At 41.1% G+C, this 22,861-nt stretch overlaps 1 protein-coding gene across 1 annotated transcript; it reads right to left on the minus strand.

The window, feature by feature from the left end:
* Window positions 3,453–4,849, minus strand: LOC109850166 (NAC transcription factor 32-like). The gene has a single exon (XM_020420114.1). The coding sequence runs from the start codon at window positions 4,732–4,734 to the stop codon at window positions 3,520–3,522; it is 1,215 nt and encodes a 404-aa protein (XP_020275703.1). The 5' UTR covers window positions 4,735–4,849; the 3' UTR covers window positions 3,453–3,519.

Raw genomic sequence — 22,861 nt, forward strand, 5'->3', positions numbered from 1 at the left:
ATATGCATTATTAGTGGAGGTCATTGATGATATGGTTCCATCCACATTCAGGGAGGCAGATTCTAGCCCCGATTCGATCAGGTGGAGGGAAGCTATGGAGGAGGAGATGCAGTCTCTTCAGAAGACACTTGGACACTTGAACATATTCCTAAGGGTAATAGAGCTATAGGTTGCAAGTGGGTATATGCGAAGAAGGAGAGATCTTCTATTGGGGACATTCGATTCAAAGCCAGATTGGTTGCCAAGGGATATGCACAGCTTGAGGGCATTGATTACAATGAGGTATTTTCACCCGTTGTGAAGCATTCGTCGATACAGATTTTATTGGCATTAGTGGCACAGTTGAATTTGGATTTGGTCCAGATGGATGTGAAGACAGCCTTTCTATACGGAGATTAGATGAGGAGATCTACATGACACAACCCTTAGGATTCAAAGCTGTAGGAAAGGAAGATTTGGTTTGCAAGCTGAAGAAGTCTCTTTATGATTTAAAGCAATCGCCGAGACAGTGGTATAAGAGATTCGACAGCTTTATGAATGGCCATGGGTACACGAGGAGCACATATGACCCATGTGTTTATATGCACAAGCTACAGGATGGTGAGCACATATATTTATTTCTATATGTTGACGATATGCTTATTGCTTCCAAGAATTCTTCAGCTATTCGAAAGTTGAAGGAGGAACTGCCATCCGAATTCGAGATGAAGGATCTTGAAGAGGCAAAGAAGATATTGGGTATTGAGATCGAGAGAGATAGGGTGAAGGGGAGTTTGAAGCTTACACAAAAGAGCTATTTGCAGAATGTTAAAGAAATTCAGCTTTGATGGAAATGCAAAAGCAGTTAGCACTCCATTGGCTCCCCACTTCAAGCTTTCAGCGTTGATGTCGTCTGTTTCAGTTGAGGACATAGATTATATGTCGAAGGTCCCATATGTCAGTGCAGTAGGTAGCTTGATGTATGCGATGGTATGTACGAGGTCAGATTTATCACAGGCCGTGAGCATGGTATCGAGATACATGCACGACCCCGGGAAGGGTCATTAGGAGGCTGTGAAGTGGATTCTACGGTATGTTCGAGGTACCGTGGATGTTGGTTTGGTATTCACGAAGGATGAGAAGAATGGACAGGATTGTATTGGTTACATAGATTCAGATTATGCTGGAGATCTTGATAAGCGCCGGTCCACTTCAGGTTATGCTTTTACATTAGCAGGTGTACCTGTATGTTGGCAATATACACTTCAGTCCACAGTGGCTCTCTCTACTACAGAGGCGGAGTATATGACAGTGACTGAAGCTGTGAAGGAGGCTTTGTGGTTGCGTGGATTATTGGAGGACTTGGGGATTGCATAAAAGACTATTCGGGTATATTGTGATAGTATGCCAGCTATCTATTTGGCGAAGAACCATGTTTATTATGCGCGCACGAAGCACATCGATGTCAGATTCCACTTTGTTCGTGACGTTTTGGATGATGGAGATATCATATTGGAGAAGGTCCACACGAACGATAAACCTACAGATATGTTGACCAAAGTTGTTTCAGGAGTGAAATTTGGTCATTGTTTGAAGCTTTTGAACATTCTTCAGTGTTGAGGCTTTTGGAGGTCATTTGGGTAAACTACGTTCGGCTTGATTCCTTGGGCAAAAGAATACGTAGGCAGTCTTTTAGATGCAGCCGGTTTGATTTCGATGGGGAAGATCGCGTTTCAGCTCTAGTTTGGTTCCCGGACTTGTTGCGAAACTTTTGGATGATTTGATGTCGGTTCAGTTTTGGTAGAAACATTCGCCGAGGTGAAGAATTGAAGAATTGGTAAACAGCTGAAGAAACAACCCAGAAATTCAGCCAGACAGACTGGCGGTCGACAACGAGTCAGTGGCGGTCGACTGCGAATGTGCACAAGGGTCAGGAAGAGCTGGGAGCTGAAGGCAGTTGACTGCCACGGTCGACCGTGTAGACCCTGTAGGATTTTTGGGCTCTGTCGTTTGATTCGATCGACCACCGCGGTCGACCATGAGTTTCCTGTAGCCGATTTGTTCTTTGTCGGGAGTGTTCGGTCGACCGCCGCGGTCGACCGCGATACCTGCGCGGTCGACCGTCGCGGTCGACTGCAGACTGTTTTTGGGCTGGGCTTCGGTTTTTGACCCGGCTCGTTTTGGAGCTGATATGTAACTCTAATTGTAATTAGTTAGGGTTAAGCAAAGACGATGTTGAGCAGTCTTTTGGAAAGAATTGCATCCAATTGTGGGAGATTTGTGAGAGATCTAGAGCTTTGTTTTAGGATTTGATCGGTGAGATTTGTAACTCTATTTGTATTCTCTTGATTTCTAATAGTAAGAACTCACCCCTCCTTGGACGTAGGTAACTTGCCGAACCACGTAAATAGTTTGTTCTTGCTGTGATTGTGATTTGCTTAGTAGTTGTGATTTATTTCGAGTTATTGTTCGTGTCGCTTCGAGAACTTCCGCCGCGCACAACAACTGTGGTAGGTTTTCACCATCAAAAAATGCAACCAAACAGCCCCTAAATAAGCTGATAAAGTTTGTTGCTGCAGATAGCGCCCTTCGAGGATATGCCCCGCTATTATCCTAATTTGTGTATGAGTAGGATTCCGTACGTAAAACATTAATTAAGAAATATAATTTTAGACAGAGCTCTACTTACTGCGGATGAATATAATGATAAGAGCGGGTATATACTAAAATAAGAAATATAATGCTGACAAAGTTCTCCTTACTTCAGATAATACTTTGTTGTGTATGTATGAACTAAGCCTGTATGCATCTGAAGATCCTACGCCACTCAAATTAGCATTCACCGCAACTCCATAGATTAAGCTTGGAGGTAAGGTATGAAAACATGCTACGAGAAAGGGACTAATAGAAAACTTCACATTGGGGGTTTTACTAATTCTTGAGAAATAACATGTTCAATATTGCTTAAGGACATTTTTCTACATAAACTCATACAAACATATTCCTTATTTCTTGCTTAAATCTACAGTCAAATAGATTTATATTCTCCTTTGCATATGTATGTATACGATGATATTATCTACACCTCATGTAACTAGCAATGCATCACCAGAGGTAGTCGTATGTTATCAACTAATAATGAGCTTTGCAGATGAAAAGTCTATGGAGAACATGAAAACTATTTTCCTTATGAAATTGTGTGTGGCGAAGTGATTTAACTTGAAAATGACGAAAAATAATTTAGTGTTCAGCCGAATTAGCATTCAATCTCTGTTTAAACTTCTGTTTCATTTAATGTTTCAGTTCTCCATCAGTGCAAATTGTTCCTCTCTGACCTTATGTAATTTAATATCTAAAACATATATAAAATGTAGAAATTCTGTAATTGTTGGAGATTCATACAGAGATGCACATTAAGAAACACAAGCAATCAAATTCCATAGCACAGCAGTACAAATGTAAGAAACCTCGAATTAACTATTAGCATAAAACAAAAGATCGACAGATCTAGTCTTAAGTACAACTAATAAACACATAATTTCAATATATAGAAGACTGAAAAAGAAAAGTCTGATCCAAATGACGATCTTCATTTGCAGTGAAGTAGTCGTCAAAGTACTCAATCGGAACAAAGTCTCTGGCGTCAGGGTAGAGTGTAATGACATCCGCAGGATAATCTTCCGCTAGATTTGCAATTTCAGGATGAGCAACGTTAAATTCCTCTGATAACTTTGCATAAAAAGCATCATCATCATCTTCTGCAGCAGAAGCAAGAACAACTTCTAGTGACGCTGTAGAAGTTTGATCTGCATCTGGTTCATTTTTGACATTAGCAGCAACGGAAGCAGAAGCAAACTCGTGTTCATCATGGGTCCCATCCATCAACCGAGATATTGGCGAAACTATGCATGCCGATGGCGAAGTTTCAGCGGCAGGTAGTGCAAGGGCAGCTGCGGAAAGTTCAAAGTCGTCCAGAGATATCACGGGGTCAAATTCGGGGCATTGGAGATGATCATCAATCAAGTAGTTCGAATATGAAGCACCGTAGTCAACAGCAGCAAGTGGTATCGGTGATGATGACGATGAAGTCTCACTATGGGCCCCTCCCGTTGACGACGATGGAGTTTCAGCTGCAGGAGGCGGGATGCCGTTTGCGGTAGATTCATAGTTTTCGGGGCACACCCTTTGTCTCTTCGCGCATCTTTCCTCCTCCTCCTCGCCTCCCTCTCCCTCCCCTATGTACTCTTTCTTCTTGTAGATCTTACAGAACACCAGCTTATCCTGAATCTCACTCCGAAACCCCAACACCGATTCATCAACGCGGTACTCGTGCATAATCCATTGATCGTGCATCTTTCGTTTTTCGGCGTCCCTGAAACTCAGCTGATTCCTGTACCCAACCAAAACATTCACCTTCTTCCCGTCCCTCACCTCTTGTTTGTAGATGGCCTTCTCTGCGACTTTGCAGTCCCATTTACCTCCTTCGTCGACCCGACGGCTGACCCTCTTCTTGCTCGCGGGGCGTCTCAAAGTAAAGAAATACATCTCCTGCTGAACGGAAACTGATGGAGCTTCCGAAGGTTTCCACGGCTTGTACGCGTAGACTTCTTCGCTCTTTATCAAGAAGTTTGGTTCGGGGGATCCTGAGAACCTCCTCCGGACGTAGTGATCGAGGATTTCAACGTCGGTCGGCTTAAACTTGAAACCCACGTCAAAGAAGTACTCTTGTTGATCCCCCACTGCCACCAATGCCATTGAATTGATGGATCAACGCGCGCAGTTGGGATCGACTGAACCAAAACCTGGCCGAGCTCTTGATCACAAAGAAAAAGAAACAAAAAAAAAGAAGAATTAAGAAGCCCTAGCCCGCTCTTCTTGACTACTGATATTTTTGCTGCGACTTTAACTGGGGAGAATCATCATTAAATAAAAAGGGAGCGTGAGGGATTCCTACTTGGGGTCTGATTAGGATTGCTAATTTTAATTAGTTATAGTAGCATCAGGGTTTCTTCAATTTGCTGGGAAATAACACCTGCGCAAGATTATTATTTTGGAAACTGGCCGCCATCTTTTGTTGTATTTGGAAACAAACTATCTTTCTGGGATTTGGAAACAAACATCAGGATCAGTCGTTTAACTTCAGGGTAAATTACACTAAACCCCCAAAACTTTCAGCACTGGGCAACACACCCCAAATAACTTCCCAAGTCGCACTAAACCCCAAGTTTTTTTGAAAACCCCCGAACTTCTTTTGGTTAAATTATACAAAACCCACAATAAATTTAAAATACCTTTCGTTTCTTTTTCTAATTTAAGAAAGGTTATTTGCAAAATGCTGAAACTTTTGAGGGTTTTCTGCAAAACACAAAAGTTAAATTGGGTTTATTGCGATTTTGAAATTTATTGTGGGGTTCACTGCAAAAGTCTGAAAGTTTTTGACTGTTGGGTGTAATTTAACCCAACTTTAACTATGGCAATCTCTGATGTGTGACTGTTATTTATACGGGACTCTTAATTATGTATATATACGACCTCTCATGATTGATAATATTGCTCAATAAGGAAACTACATTATTAAAAACTACTTGGCTCGCCAAATTAGGAACTAATTATAACATTTATTTGAAATTCCTGTTCGTTCATTGATTAATAAACTCCTCTTCAAAATCCTATGTCGTCTTGTCTTAGAGAGAGAGAGAGAGAGAGAGAGAGAGAGAGACAGCTAGATTACGGGTTTCTGTTGGAAAGTTCATGGCAAACGAGGTGTTACATCAAGGGATTTTTTAGCGTTTGTTGGTGTCCGTGATCATTTTCACAAAAAGCCTAATAATTGTAAAGTGAAATAATTTTTTAACGTGGTATATTGTAATATAGGATAATTGAGAATATATTTTATAGGTATGATATTTTGATAAAATAATTTTACATAATTTGTGATAATCAAGAATATATAATTTATGCATTTTGAAAATATAATTACTGTTTATATATTTTAAACTTATTATTGTTGATTATAAAATGTTTACTATTATGTAAATTATTCTTGAATAACTTTTAATTAGACGATAAAATATTCTTAATAATTATTATCATAATAGTTTGTAATTTTTCATTTTTTGAATTATTATTATAGTACAACTATAAAAAAATTAAAGTTTTCCTCATTTCTTTCTTTTAATGAAATTCATAGTGTTTGTTTGTTTATTATTTGACAAATCTTTGACATAGACCATTTTTAAAACTTAATTAGTAAAATAGACCGAAAAAGTATTTAATTAGTAAAATAGACCATTTTTGCTAAAAGTTGATCTATTTTGCTAATTAAATGTCAAATTTGGTCTATTTCAAACTTTTATCAATTTCAAAACTATTTTGCTCATGTAAAATTATAAACATGATTATGTATATATATATATATATATATTGGAAAATTACATTTGATGCAATTATAATTTTCTATTTAATTGTAAAAAGTAAGTTTCTAGAAAAAGCTTGGAGTAAATTTAGTTGTGCATTGTTCTTTAGAAAGTGTTGTCTTGTAGTTAACAAATGTATAGTATGATAGAATGAATTTCTATTGTCATTACTATATTTTGAAATTATAACTATAGTTAAATTTTAAGCATTCAAAGGGAGACCACCATTAACTTTAAATAAGAAAAAAGTATAATAAAAAATAAGAGACTACACCCGCGATATAAAAAAATTGTCATGACGAGGTGAACATGTAGTTAATAAAACAAGAGGATATTAGCAAAATAGGTCAACTTCGACTAAAAGTTGGTCTATTTGCTAATTAAGGTTTTTATGTCTATTTTGCTAATTAAATATTTTTTCGATCTATTTTGCTAATTAAGTTTTAAATGTGGTCTATTTCAAAGATTTGTCCTTTATTATTTAATCTCCAGAAAAAAGATTTCTTTTCGTAACCCTCCTACCATAAGGCATGATTTGGTAACAGGTTAAGTTCAGGGTTTAGGAGACTTAACCCTTCCTTAAGCTAAGTACAAAAACTCTACACAAGGGTTGAGCCTCCATAATTTGCCAAATAAAAGAAGAACTTTTTGCACATATACCCTCATATATTTCATATTTATAAAATACCTTAAAATCTTGGTATTTACAAAACTACCCCCAATTATCTCTTATTAGTTTTTTTACCCCTCAACATAACAATGTTGATTTCAAAATAGGACATTGTCAAAATTTTCCAATAATTTTGAACATGTTTTCTTTTGGAACTAAATTTGTTATGTAGGAAGAGTAAAAAAACACAATGCGAGAGAATTAGAGGGCAATTTTACAAATATCAATATTTGAAGGATAATTTTACAAATACAGAAGACTTGAGGGGTATATATATGCAGAAAACTCAATAAAAATAAATAAGAATTAAGATAACCTCTAGAGGGGTTAAATGTGTTAACCTCTCAAAAATGAGCGGTTTAGTCGTACTCTTACTTAGGCTAGTTAAGAGACAACCTCTCTATTTATAAAGAAAATAACCAAAATTATTATTAATTAGTTTCAAACCAGTGTAATGCACAAATATTTTTAATTTTGAGCTGTAAAATTTCTCAAAATAGATAAATGCCACAAATTTGTAAAACTTTATGTACCAAGCAAAATAAAATCACAATTATTCACAAACATTCAATGAAAGCCTAAGAAAATACAATTGGCCATACATTACACATTGCATTAGTCAACAATATTACTTAAAACACGTATATGTTGTACTAATAGAATTGTATTAGAGTTGGAATGCAAGCCTAGAGGGAGGTGAATAGGTTTGCTACAATTTTACAATTAAACACAAAAAATACAGCAAAAATATAATAAATAAAAAATAAAAAGCAAACCAGCAAGGAACACATGAGATTTTTATAGTGGTTCGGATAAAAACCCTATATCCACTCTTGTTTCTCTCCAAGAGCATTCCTCACTATGACTAAAGCTCATCAGAATCACAACCCGATTCAGTAGGCTTTAAAGACCGCACCCTGAAATCTACCAAAAACTAATCATCTAACCTAACTATTTACAATGACCGGAAGAAACCCAGCCCTAGCTAGCCCAACCATCAATTACCTCATATTGAGTTTCCCGTCAAACCTAGCCCTGACTAGTCCAACCCTCAATTACCCCTGGTTGAGTACGCTATCAAACTCACAAGTTTTAAATATAACCCCAAAAACAATTAAGCACAAATAAAGCAATCTTACAGCCCTTTAACAAACTATTCTTCAAACTAATAAAGATGAAGATCCGTGAAGAAGTGGTGTAGCGATGTAAGCTTAGAGCACTCATTCTCATAGAATCAAGCTCTGATGAAAAGCATGACGAGAAGAAGCTGAACAAGGCTCAGGGGATTCAATCAACTCTCTTTCAAACCCTAGAATAAAGATCTCTCCTTTTGTGTATTTGTACTGTTGAACTTCGTTGTTAATTATGAGCTTCAACTTTCCTTAAATATACTTTCACAGGACACAAAAGAGATACTTAAATCTGAGTCTAAATAGGAAACCAAAAGGGTCAACGAACGGCTAAGATTAAATTTTAAAAACTGCTAAATTTTATCATAACCATCAATAGCAGATCATGACCTTCAATGGTACCTTGGTGATCATTAATAGTTCAACTGTAACAATTGATGATGCTGATTCTGGTTTCTAGATTTCTTCCATTGTCTCTTGTAAACATCGAGACTTCCTTACAAACATCGATAAGTCTCTGTAGACCATCGATGATGCTAATTTTTATTTTTTTTCTCCAATTGGCTCTTGTTATCATCAATGAGATGCTGACCATTGATGGTTGCCTCTTGACCGTTGATTATTTGAAAGCTGAAATCAATATTCATGTTAATTTTTTACATTTTTGAATCTCATCTTGCGTTTACCTATTTATACCTAAAATACATCATCTCACAAAACATATGAGTAGTAAATAAGAGTTTGTTATTACTTAAATAAGAGATATTATATGAACAACATTCTAACAACCTCCTCCTTTTGATAATAACAAATCTCAAAGTTTAAAATACATAATGTTTAGTATGATATACCATTAGTACAATATAAGCACATAACGTTTTTCATGCAAAGGCTATATGATATGAAAAGCTATCCCTATAAATATTCATACATGAAGGTATAAATGTGTATAAGTTTTTTAGAAACTCCCCCTAAAACAAAGCATCGAGTGTTCAAAAGTTTCAAATCCAAAAATCAACCATGAAATCAATTTGAAAAACTTTTATAACACAAACAATCATAAAATATTTTAAAATTTCACCTCTCTCCCTGCTTTTGTTTTTAGCAAAGGAAAGCACATTGAGGATCTACAATATACTTGAGAATTTAGATAAAAATTATCCTAAGGTGAAAGGAGGATAAATACATATTGGTTCATAATAAAATTTTGTAGAAAAAGCACAAGACGTACACATATAACTTCAAAACACATGAATCATGATTACAAATTATATTACAATTCACACAAACAATGAAGATATTGATGAGTAGTTTGTAAAAGAAACAATAAAATAATATATTAGTTTATAAAACAAATTCAAATATATCTTATCTAGTTTGAGTTTTTTTATTATTGTTACACAATTTTAATTATCTCAACCTTTAGAAAATGTTTTAAATCTCGATCTATCATCTCAACTATATAGATATTTTTAAGAGAAAGAATGATAATATTTGAAGGATGATATACACCATCTCTAAATATGAGAAATATTTAGCATAGGATGGATACCCTTGAGATATTGCATATTTATATCCGCGAATGTGGATCTTTGATCATCGTTTAACAAATACACTCAATTTTATCGTGGATTTATAGAGTGTGGATCTTTGATCATCTATTTTATAAATACACTCTTTTTACTTAATATTTTATAGCATATATGTACTTTGTACATGTATAGGAATTTTGGTGCTGTATTTAAGTATATATTGAGCTCAAACTTTTTAATATATCCAAAGAAACTTAATGAACAACATATAAAAATATTTATAATTATTTTCACAATACTAAGCATGACAAGCATAATACTAAGGTGTGAAAAGAAATACGAAAGATATCGTGAACCATCGTGTTTATCAATCATATATGTATACGTTTGTGTTCTCATATAGCATAAATAGATGTGTAAAATATGTGAATCAATATAATAAACTCATACATATATATCAGTAGATAACCTTATTTTAATTATCTTATAAAAGCACATGCATAGGCAAATCCAAAGTTTTATTAATTTTTAAAAAATAAAAAATAAACAAAAAAAATCTTTATTTTGTTTTTAATATATAAAAATAACCAAAAAAAAAAAATCAAATAAACTTTAAAAAATTATGTACATAAAATAAGTCTAGGAAAAAACATAAAAACATAAAATAAAGAAAGAAGAAGAAATGAAAGCAAATAAGTCAGTATAACCCAAAGTATCTTATGCATCATCTAAATATAAAGGTCTAGGAAACGTAAAATAAAGAAAGAAGAAGAAATGAACCTGAAGCAAGAAATAAAAGAAAAACCATCGTCAATTATCCTCTCTCTCTCTCTCTCTCTCTCTCTCTCTCTCTCTCTCTCTCCCTCTCTCTCTCTCTCTCTCTCTCTCTCTCTCTCTCTCTCTCTCTCTCTCTCTCTCTCACTCATGTAGGCCATGTCTACGGGCTGCCTCGAGCACATAATCTTAGTAGACCATGTAGGCATTCAAAAATACCAAAATTCGAAATATGAAAAGGAGGGTCAGGAGAACGAACCCCTTCTCAATCAGAGACGAGGTTCGTTGCTTAGTGAAGATCAACCTTGAGAATGAGAGTCGCCACGCAGCAGAGCTCGACATCAAAAGATAAAATTCATTATTGAATAAAACTGATCCACGAAACTCGATGCTCGTCATTAGATACGAGTTTCGAGGTTCACTATTGGATACGAGTGTTCGCGGGAAAATTGTGTTCTTCATTGATTCCATTGCACACTCTTGTAATAATTTATCGATTACAAAGATCCGGTCTTTTTATAAGATCCGGTTACAACGAAATCAAAGAAAAAGAAAAAAGATTACAACTTTCCTTTCGAACGAATCGCGAGCTCCTGTTTTGCACTCGCTTTGTGGGTTCTTCACCTGCGCCGGGGTTTATCCGTGGACCACCGCGTGATCTAGATCCGGTCGGATCTACGTAGTATAACGGGTATTATTTCGCCAAGGAAATAATAGCCGAGGGTACTATTTCGCCAAGGAAATAGTAGCCTTTAGTTCTCGGGATCAAAGGCCAAGCTTTGATCCGGAGGATGACTACGTAGATCTGAGATCCGATTCCTCTCGAACTCTTGCCTTATTTGGCGTTGACGATCGCCGAGCACCGGATCTGGAAGAGCAAGTCCTCAAAGTCCCATCAACCTCCAAAACAATGAGCATCCAGATCTATTTATAGGCTCTGAACTATGCCCGGGCATCTAGGTGGCTCGGTTTTGGCCGAGCCTCTCGGCCACCGAGCCACCTAGAGGTGGCTCGGTTTTGGCCGAGTCCCCTAGGTGTTGTGGTTTTTATCGTTTTCTGGTCTCGTGGTTGATTTAGACTCTGATTTGTTGATCTGAATCCTGATTTGACAGTAAACCTGCTTCATTATTGATCCGGATTCTGATATGACAGTCCGAATCCCAATATGGCAGTAAATCCGCCTCGGTGTTTGAGTTCAAATCCGTTCTATGGTTGGATGACTCGTTGACTCACCGAACTGCTTGCTTGATTCCGCATGCGAATGGATGTATTCCATTGTTTGCGTGCGGTTCGTTAGCCTCGTCGCCTCGTTAATCCGCTTCATTGCGTGTCACTTGCCTTTGGCGTTGTGGACTGACGCTCGTGTTTGGATACGTCGCCCGATAGTTCGTCGGTTTGTGCCGAGCTGTGCTAAGGGACCTATAAGCAATTTTATACACCTACAAATACCCCCTCCAAAGTATTTCAGCCTCGTTCTTTTATAGAAGAGTCTGGAATGCTTTGGATATGATTGCCCCATCCTTCAATCGGTTATGACGGGATGTTTGGAATGACTTCTATTCTTGATTCCTTCAGTCCTCCAGGCTATTCGGTGCTTTGTCGAATGTCTGCAAGGGTTCCGGCGCTGCATTTATTGTCTGACCGTTTATCGGAATTTTGAACTTGAAGTCAATTCCTGATTTTCTATTTTTTAGCTCGTGTTTGTTGTTTCAACATAGCACTGACCATCGATCGTTAGCGTTGAGTCTTCATTTGCAACACGTTGTCCGGCGTTTGAACTTCATTATAACGCGTTATCCGGCGTTCGAGCTTCATTATAACGCGTTGTCCGACGTTCGAGCTTCATTGTAACGCGTTGTCCGGCGTTCGACACAGTTTATACTCGTACGTCTGCTGGAGTATACACAGTTTAAGCTCTTAAGGATTTGGAGCGTGGCGGATACTCGAGTCACGAGACCAATCTACGGAGTTGATACATTAATGACTCGTATTTATAGAATTTTTGGCAAATTCTCAGCCATCAACGGGTTTGACGAGCCTTTACCGACTACCGTTTGAGTCGGGCTAGCATGCGGATTGTTCAAGTCCGTTCCGCATGTGACGTTAAGCTAAAAGAGTTAACCCTTTTAGTGCTACGATATTGAATACGTAGACTTCGTCTTTCTCTTGTGAAAAGACTAAACAGCAACGTGTATGAGACGTTGACTTAGGATTTTTGGCAAATCCTCAGCCTTCAACGGATTTGACGTGCTCTTACCGACTACCGTTTGAATCGGGCTCACATGCGGATTGTCTAAATCCGTTCCGCATGTGACGTTGTGCTAAGAGAGTTAACGCTCTTAGTGCTACGATATTGAATACGTAGACTTCGTCTTTCTCCTGTGAAAAGACTAAACAGCAACGTGTATGAGACGTTGACTTAGGATTTTTGGCAAATCCTCAGCCTTCAACGGATTTGACGTGCTCTTACCGACTACCGTTTGAATCGGGCTTACATGCGGATTGTCTAAATCCGTTCCGCATGTGACGTTGTGCTAAGAGAGTTAACGCTCTTAGTGCTACGATATTGAATACGTAGACTTCGTCTTTCTCCTGTGAAAAGACTAAACAGCAACGTGTATCAGACGTTGACTTAGGATTTTTGGCATATTCTTTCTTAGGATTCAGGATGAAATTCCCCATGCGTGTAAGGCATGGATTTTGGTGTTATTAATAACAACCTGCCACAATGTTGAATATGTGGGCGGGTGTTCTTTTTAACGGTTAAGAACTAACCAGCGGCGCGTGTTAGGCGCAGACTTATCCCTGCTTAGGTTTTAGGATAAAATACCCCAGAATCGAACTCTGGTGTCTTTTTCTGCAGAGAAAGACTAAACCGGCAGCGCGTGTTAGACGCAGACTTATCCCTGCTTAGGATTCGGGATAAACTTCCTATGATGAATCCTAAATTCTTGGAAAATGGTTGGTGTGGGAAAGGAAGAATTTTATATTCTATTCCCCGAACAAGGAAGGAAGAATTTTATATTCTATTCCTTGATTCTGGAAAGGAAACTAGAGATGGGATCTCCACCCCCAGAATCCGGAAAGGTAAAACTGAGAGTAGGATCTCCACTCCGAGAATCGAAAAGATTCGGATAACCCTAACTGTCGGAAGGTTTGATTACCGAACTAAAGATGAATTTCTCGTTTATCGAGAGTAAATCGTGGTTTTGGTCCTAACTGTAGGAAGGTTTGACCAAGCGAGAGTTTGAGGTGACCCTAACTATAGGAAGGTTTGATCACTTGATTTAAAGGTGGACCTCTCGTTCATTGGAGGAATCGAGAGGGGATTTTGGTTGTGGTCCTAACTGTAGGAAGGTTTGACCAAGTGGGAGGTTTAAAACGATCCTAACTGTAAGAAGGTTTGATCGCTCGATTTGTGTGCCTCTCGTTCATTGAAGGAATCGAGAGGGGATTTTGGTTGTGGTCCTAAGGTTTGACCAGGTAAACGGTGGGTTTAGTGCTTATCACTTTATTTGTAATGATCGGGTTATCCCTAAGAAAATTACATGTAACATTCTTTCAGGAACTTCCCGTTACATGAATTATCCACCCCCAGCTTTTCTTGCGAAACTGGGTTTATCATCGTATCGGTTGCATGATCGGGTTATCCTTAAGAATACCACGCATGGCACTCTCCAGGAACTTCCCGTGGAAGAAAGGAAATAGTTTAGACTCATATACCTATTGGAGTATCAGGGAGCAGTTTAACCTCTTATACCGGTCGGAGGATTGAGAAGCAGTTTATACTCTTATACTTATCGGAGTGGTGCCGTTCTCAACTGGCTTACTCTAGCGTTATGTCGCCGGCTTCAACCAAGGTCTGGATACTATTCTTTAAAGTAAAGCAGGCCTTGGTGGGATGAAGGATCCTCCTGTGGTATGCGCAGTACTTCGGATCCGTAGTATTGTCAGCTTCCTCCTGATTCGTGATCGGTGGCAGCTTGATCTTGTTATTTTTAAGGAGTGATTCGAAGATGGCTGGAACATCTTCGTCTTTGAAGGAGTACTCTTTTTGAGGCCTCTGATCCGAAGTCTTCTGCTGTCTCCGGGATTGCTGTTGCGACGTTTGATTAGCATCAACAGCCGCTGCAGGTGTCTTGCCCTTACCACGGGAGGTGAAGTTAGAATTCGGAGGCTTAGTTGTTGATTGACCCCTCTCGGCTTTCTTCCTTCGGAGGAATCGCTCAGCTTACTCCCCTCGGACCTTCAGATCCTTCCATGTTTTGGACGGTGCTGTCCCCATTGCTTCCAACACGTCCAACGAAAGATTGTTGTGGCAGGTCTGGAGAATGAAATCTTTAGTGATCGGGTCCCGGCAATTCAACGCCTTGTTCCGGAACCTCTTGACGAAGGTGTTGACTAACTCCCCGTCTTTCTGCTTCTCATCGAGCAATGATCCGATAGATATCTCAGTATCGTCGTCGAAGAAATTGGTGAGGAACATAGTCTCCATATCGTCCCAGCAATTCACGCTACCTGGCTTGAGGCGGCGATACCAATCGAAGGCGGCTCCGCGAAGAGTGCCAACGAAGGACCGTACCATCAGAGGCTCATTGCCAGAGATGACCCCCAGATGTGATTTGAAGTAAATCACATGCTGAGTGGGTGAACCCTTCCCATCAAACGGCGTGAAGTTGATTAAGTTGAACTTCGCCGGATATGGGATTGATTCCCATTCTCTCGGGTATGGACAAGGAATGCCAGTCTTCTTTATCTCTTGAGCGGAAATCAACGTATTAATTTTGCTCTCTAGATTTTTGATTTTCAGACTTTCACCCGAGTTTTCGTCAGCACGATTCTGAGGTGGAAGCGTGGTGTTGTGACTAGCATCCTCATTGCCACCCCCTGCATTAACGGGAGGGTTATTGGCGTTGCGAGCTTCATCCGCATCCGTATGCTCAACTTCCTGAACAACTTGATTACGGCGGCTTGGTTCGCCTTGCAGGTTCGTCAGTGCCTGAATTTGTTGCTCATGCATTTCTCTCATATTCTGCATGGCCATCTGTATTTCAAACCTAAAGCTCTCCTGCTATTTGGCCATGGCTTCTTCGAGCATCTTGGCCACTTGTTCCGCGCTTATCATAAATGACTCGCGGGGTTGTCCTTCGCTGGACACTGTATTATCTGATGCGACCGCAGAGCAGACATCCGATTCTTCATCTTCTGAAGGTGTTCTTGTCCGAACCCTACCGTAAGTTCCTCGTATGATGGCTCCAGACTGCAGACGGGTTACACACCGGGGTGCTTCTGGAATCGACTTGGGATTACCCTGTGTCGATGTCCTTTTGCTGGTCATGTTAGCGGTGACCCTCGGAAATTCTCTATCTTCAACCGTCATTCTTCTTCATCGGAAACACCTAGGCCTTGGTTTTGATGTTTCGGTACTAAGTCTTTCAAACACCGAAACTCTCTCGGGGACTTCCTTGATGCAGTTGCACTCAGACAGTTCCGCCCGAATGAGCTTTGAACAAGGGCACTGAGTTTCTAGCCTTCGAGGACTTCTCTTTCTGGCTTTGCTCGTACCCCCAGCACGATAGTACAGCTCGTCCGTTTGAAAGTCGGAGCAACCTATCGTGTGTTGGCACGATTTCTCAGGTATAACGTAATCATCATCAGACGATAACGTTTCCTTCTGAGAGCGAATTACCTTCTTCGGACTTTCGAGAGTCACGCGCCTCGAAACACGCCTTTGTGGGCGTGAATTCTCAACGGGCTCCTGGACTTCAATGCGCAAGGTAGTGCGCTTGGGTGCCATGATTTCTTTATCATGTTGAGGGTTGCGGAGACCCCCAGCATGTTGATTCGTTCGGGACTTCTTCATTGGCCCCAAACGTTCCTGGACTGGAGCTTTGCCTCGTTCCTTGGGAAGTGGACAGAGGTGCTCCAAAACCGACTTCCTTTTCTGGGATGGTCTCGCGGGATCTCCCGGAACAGTTGTGGAAATCATCGGTGGTTTGGATTGATTCGCCGGAAGTTGAACTTTCGACGGTTGCAGTTGACGCTCTTTGGTCTGAACCGCCGCTTCAGACTTCTGCCTCCAAACTTTGCTGGTTGATGGTGGCTTCTTGGCCACCTCTTTCTGCAACTTCCTACGGGCTTCTTCAGCTTGAGCCCGTGCCTGCGCTGATAGTGCGCGGCGCTTGCGAATGCGCTCCTCCAGCGTTGATCGGTTCCGTTTGACACGGACCCATTCCATTGTTGGCAGCTTAGAGGAACCAGCATTCATTAATTGTTGAGGCTGCTTGCCTCTTTTGTTCTTTAGATCCGTGTTGTAGCGGATCCCATCAACGGACTCCATGGCCTTTGCGAACTGTTTCACAAGGCGTTGACGTTGCCTTTGGCGGGCTCTCTTCGAGAGAGTCACCACGCCCTCTGCGGCAGAAGGGTTGGCCAGAGCAGCTCCGACCTGGTTGGGAATTAGAGGAATCTCACCCGATGCGGCTTTGGCATCCAGCGGGGTGAGATCTTCGTTGGTGTTTTCAACGTTTTCAAACCAACGAGTTTTTCTCCTGGAGGAGAGTTTCTTGGACTTGTGGGGGGAGGTTGATCCGGATGAGGACGACAAGTACTCCTCGAACTTCTGCTGGTCGAACTCGTATTCGACCTCCTCCACGACCGGGATTGAGATCCGTGGCTGCGACGCTCCGATCTCGGCAGCGAGATCGGCGGCTCCCACTGTGGTCGCCAGATTGTTCGCGGGAAAAATTATGTTCTTCATTGATTCCATTGCACACTCTTGTAATAATTTATCGATTACAAAGATTCGGTCTTTTTATAAGATCCGGTTACAACGAAATCAAAGAAAAAGAAAAAAGATTACAACTTTCTTTTCGAGCGAATCGCGAGCTCCTGTTTTGCGGTCACTCGCTTTGTGGGTTCTTCGCCTGCGCTGGGGTTTATCCGTGGACCACCGTGCGATCTAGATCCGGTCGGATCTACGCAGTATGACGGGTATTATTTTGCCAAGGAAATAATAGCCGAGGGTACTATTTCACCAAGGAAATAGTAGCCTTTAGTTCTCGGGATCAAAAGCCAAGCTTTGATCCGGAGGATGTCTACGTAGATCTGAGATCCGATTCCTCTTGAACTCTTGCCTTATTTGGCGTTGACGATCACCGAGCACCGGATCTGGAAGAGCAAGTCCTCAAAGTCCCAAAGCTTTAATCTTTTTAAGTTCTGAGCCTTGAATCCAGCAGAGCTTCGCCTCCAAATTTTCCAATCTCTCCAAATGAACCAAGGGGGGGCCTATTTATAGGCTCTCAGATCTGTGCCCGGGCACAGATCTGGCCGGGCACCCACCGAGCCACCTATGGGTGGCTCGGCTTTGGCCGAGCCACCTAGAGGTGGCTCGGTTTTGGTCGAGTCCCCTAGGTGTTGTGGTTTTTTACCGTTTTCCGGTCTCGTGGTTAATTTAGACTCTGATTTGTTGATCTGAATCCTGATTTGGCAGTAAACCTGCTTCGTTGTTGATCCGGATTCTAATTTGACAGTCCGAATCCCAATATGGCAGTAAATCCGCCTTGGTGTTTGAGTTCAAATCCGTTCTATGGTTGGATGACTCGTTGACTCACCGAACTGCTTGCTTGATTCCGCATGCGAATGGATGTATTCCATTGTTTGCGTGCGGTTCGTTAGCCTTGTCGCCTCGTTAATCCGCTTCGTTGCGTGTCACTTGCCTTTGGCGTTGTGGACTGACGCTCGTGTTTGGATACGTTGCCCGATGGTTCGTCGGTTTGTGCCGAGCTGTGCTAAGGGACCTATAAGCAATTTTATACGCCTACAACGAGGTTCGGAGCTTGTCATTGGATACGAGGTTCGAGGTTCACTAGTAGATACAGGTTCAAAGCTCGTCATTAGACACGAGGTTCGAAGGTCATTACCAGACGTAAAACTCATTAGTGAAGATAAGACTCGTCAAAAGGAAACTTACAAGACTTGCTACGTAGTTGGACTCAGCTATCGAAGATGAATTTCGTTAGTGAAAATGAGGTTCGTTAGACGAAGTCGGTGAAGATAAAATTCATCGGAAGACGCTGGTCTACTACAAGGTTTGCTTGGTAAGACGAACCTCGAGGCTCGTCTTACTTGATGGACTTCATTTCAATTGAAGACAAGGTTCGTCATCCACGTGGGATTTACCTGTAATGGCTCTGAAGACTTAGTTAGCCACGTGGGCTAATCTTCAGGAGCACATTACGGCGTGTGCTGATTTAGGGGAGGCAGTTACGCCCCTCTACCCATGATGATAGTACGTCAGTTACGTGTTTAAAACCCTATAAATAGCCATCGATAGCTACAGAGAAAAAGGGTTGATTGGTTGTTGATTAATTGGAGATTTTAGACTTGGACTTCAAGAAGCATCAGAGATCAGAGTTTCTACGCACGGGTTCGGAGTTCGAATCTTAATTCTGGCCAGCCAACGGACGTTAGAAGCTCCAGCAACCTTGATCTGATCGTCAACGGGAGGCAATCTCGACTCAAGCATCGAGGGAAGCATCCTTTTACTACCAAGAACCCACCTTAAACAAAAAAGAAGCTAAATTAATCTTCTCTTCCTCTATAATCGAGAGATCGTGAGTGATTGTAAGGGTTTCGTACCAAGTGATCGAACCTAAATTTCTTAAAATAAGAGAATCAATCAATCCTTAAAATTTTCAACCCTACAGATGATGGCGACCACAGTGAAAGCAGCTATTCTTTCCGACGAGATGGTGGTGATGTAATCAGACAAGATTGCTATGGGAACGGACGTCGAGACTTTGGTCATTGAATTTGACCAGTCTAAATACGAGGAGTATTTCTCCTCAGGTAAGTCTAGTCCCACGAAGGTACGTAAGTGTCGTTGAGTCTCGTATGAGACCTCAGCCCAAGTAGCTTCTGACGATTCAACTCGTGTCAGTCTCGAGGAAAAGTCTAAGCCCCTTAAAGAGGAGGCTCCAGAAACTAGCCGTCAGGCTAAGAAATTGGTTGTCAAACAACCTAGCCGAACTTCGGCTTCTACTAGCCAAACTATGGCTCTTGATAACGAACCTCGCCTAGTTTTGGTTGAGGCAAAGGTTCCAGTTAATCCACCGTCGAGATGCACTTGACAACATCAGCGTCAGAATCAAGCTCGCCGTAGGGCTCGAGTTTTGGTCTCGCTAGACGGTTTCTACTATCGACCAAGGGTTGATCAACCTAAAGTCAACAAGTCTGACAAGGGTCAGGTGAATGAGGAACGTCCGAATGATGGACCTCACCCTAGTACCCGAGTAGGCTCCGACAACGAACCTCGTTCTCAAAAAGAGGTTCATCCGTTCTAACAAGCAATTCATAACGACGTTCGTAAAGAAAACGAACCTCAAGATAAGAGCCAACTGAGGAAGCATAGGCGTCGAACTCATTTTACCAACGAATGTCGCCATATGAATGATGGAGTTCGTCAGTCTACCCAAGTTCGTCAACCTCTATCATTCAGTGGGTCTCACCTGGGTAAAGCCAAGATGACAGAGTTGACTGGGGGTTGTCTAGCTGGTGACCTTCGGGATTATCTCACGCATAAGTGCAGCATGAGCCAAATGCAATCTCATTGCTGCTGTGAGAAACTCATTTCTACAGTACTTTCCCAATGTTCATGTGGGGAGTCAACTCATAAGCCTTCAGTCTTCGAACAGTTAAATGAACCGTCGATGGTCTCATCATCAAGAAGAAGATTCTTTCGTCCTAAGAAACTAGCATCTAAGAATCGCCACATTGAAGTGACGATCAACATGGCTAGCAAAGGTAAAAGTAAAGTCTCAGCTAAAAATTCCTAGTCTTCTGAATTTGAAAGATCCCCCGGATTATGAGAGGCACTCATTGAAAGCCAGGGTGTTTACCAACACACTCGTTCTTGTACTGGAGCAATGATCCCGCTAGATTACCGCAAACTAGCGGGTATATCCTATGATGTAGATGAAGAACCTAAAAATTCTATCATTGCCACTTCTCAACCCTCCAATACAGACCAAAGCGAGCGAGCAAGTGCTCACATGATAGGAAAAGAGGAGGAGCTCTCGCGGCATCTAGATGAACAACAATCAACTATTCGTCAATAGCAGGAGTCCATCAGGCGCCTGGAAGCAATGGTGGAAAGACTCCGTGAGGAGAAAGAAAAGAAGAAAAAGAAGGTGTGATCCCATCGATGAAGGTGGAGTCCATCAGGCGCCTAAGTTTCGGGATCTAGGCGAAGACGACCTTCACCCGTCGATGAAGACCAAAATGGCAATGATGAAGACGATGAGGAAAGAATTGTGAAGATTCATTCCGAATCGCCCGAAGCAAAATCTAATCTTCGTACGAAAGAACGGGATCAGAAGTAGGAGGATTTCTAGAAGCAGCTTGACGCACTGAAACTTCAAGGAAATTTCAAAGAGTTGGGGATGTCAAGACCCTATCCAAGTGAATGGGATGTGATCCCGTATCCTCCGAAATTCAAACCGCTCAACTTAGTACAATTTGACGGCAATGGCTCTCCTACCCAACACATTTATTACTTCCAAACACAGTCCGGTCATATAGTGGGTAATGACCCTATTATGACTCGATTATTCGTTAGCACTCTAAAGGGGGTGGCTTTTGAGTGGTTTCGCAGACTTGAGCCAGGATCAATCCAGAATTGGAGAGATTTGGAGAGGCTTTTTTTTAGCCCGATTCTTCGACGATGACACTGAAGTGTCTATGGCTACACTATTGTCTGAGAAGCAAAAGAAGACAGAATCAGTCAGTGACTTTGTCAAGAGATTCAAAAATCGATCATTGCATTCATGTGATCAAGTTTCTGAAGCTACTCTCGTGGAGATATGCCGCAACAATCTTTCTATCAATATCTTATCCAAGATGGACGTTGTTGAAGCCCGTTCATGGAAAGATTTGGTTTGGCAAGGAGAGCAGGTGGAAAACATGCTCAAGAGGATAAGTGTTGAAGAACCTCAAGAATCCCAGCCTAAAAAGGGAGGTGGTAAAGGCAATTATAATTCCCAGAAACAATCGAAAGGGAAAGACACCTTAGCTGTTGAGACATCTCCATCCCCGAAATCCTCTACCAAACAGAAGGGAAATACTTTCGACAATCGTTTTCAGAAGAAATATGATTTCAAGGATGAACATGTGGTTTCCATTCTTACATCTTTGATCAAGATGAATAAGATCAAGCTGCCAGAGGTAAAACGGAACGTAGAAGTGTCAAGGACCGATGATCCTAACTTTTGCATTTACCACAGGATGGTGCATCATCCAACCAAAGCTTGTTACATCCTGAAAGAGAAGATTCAAGCTTTGTTAGATGCAGGCGTGATGACCCTTTAAGCTAAGCAAAAGAAGGTATTTGTGAATATGGTCTCGCTTCAGTTTGGTGATTTCGCCGAGGTGCAGGTACAAGACGGCATGAAACCAATTCCTTAAGCAGAGGCGAGAGTGGTGAACTTCGACCCGCATCAGAAGAAAGAGAAAGGAATGGTTCCTTACACTACCCCTAAAGGTGAATTGATGTGGGTTCATCTTGACTTACTAATGGATGAACAGTGGACATTGGCAAACTCAAAGAAGCCTAAAACTACGCGAAGATCCTGGTCAGCCATCCCAGATGAGGGGGTTGAAACTATGTCACTTAGCAGTTCTAAAAATGAACAGCCAGCCTTAGCTGCACAACCTGCACAGATATCAGGAACACGTGGGGGAAAGGAGTATTTGAAGAAATATTCTGAAACAGCAGCTGCACTACCCAAAACGGAACAAACTTAAGCTAAGGAACTTCGTTACAGCAAAGCACTTAGGAAAGATGCGCCAGAGAGTTCGAAAGATTCTTTTCGGTTTGATGTGCTAGCTCAGTTAGCCAACATCCCGGTGAGGATTACATTGTTTGAGCTTCTACGTTTATCTCGATCGACGAGAGAAGCTCTTCGTGAGGCATTGGCAGATAATGAAGCTTTCCTCACTCACTTTCCACCAAATCTAGCCGGAGCAACACTGGAAGAAACTTGTCCTCAATGTTGTCAAATTTTTCGAAGAAGAATGTCGTGCATCACCTTTACTCAAGAAGACATGCACGTGAGAAACCCAAAACATGATAGACTGTTGTACTTCATAGGGTCCATTGGCTCCATTCAGGTAGACAGAATTCAGGTTGATCCTGGTTCTACTTTGAGAATCATACCACTAAGGCTCATTCATCACATTGGAGTTCCTCTGCGTCATTTATCAATGACGAGAACCACCATATATGGCTATAATGCCTCTAATACTCATCCCCTTGGCAAAATCAAACTCAAATGCCAGATGGGTGACTTGAGGATGGACGTT

Source organism: Asparagus officinalis, chromosome 7 (genome assembly GCF_001876935.1).
Source record: "Asparagus officinalis chromosome 7, Aspof.V1, whole genome shotgun sequence".
Taxonomy (NCBI): Eukaryota; Viridiplantae; Streptophyta; class Magnoliopsida; order Asparagales; family Asparagaceae; genus Asparagus; species Asparagus officinalis.

Bases quoted from the DNA above. Each gene is read 5' to 3' on its own strand.
- LOC109850166 (XM_020420114.1), bottom strand. From the start codon at position 4,734: ATGGCATTGGTGGCAGTGGGGGATCAACAAGAGTACTTCTTTGACGTG.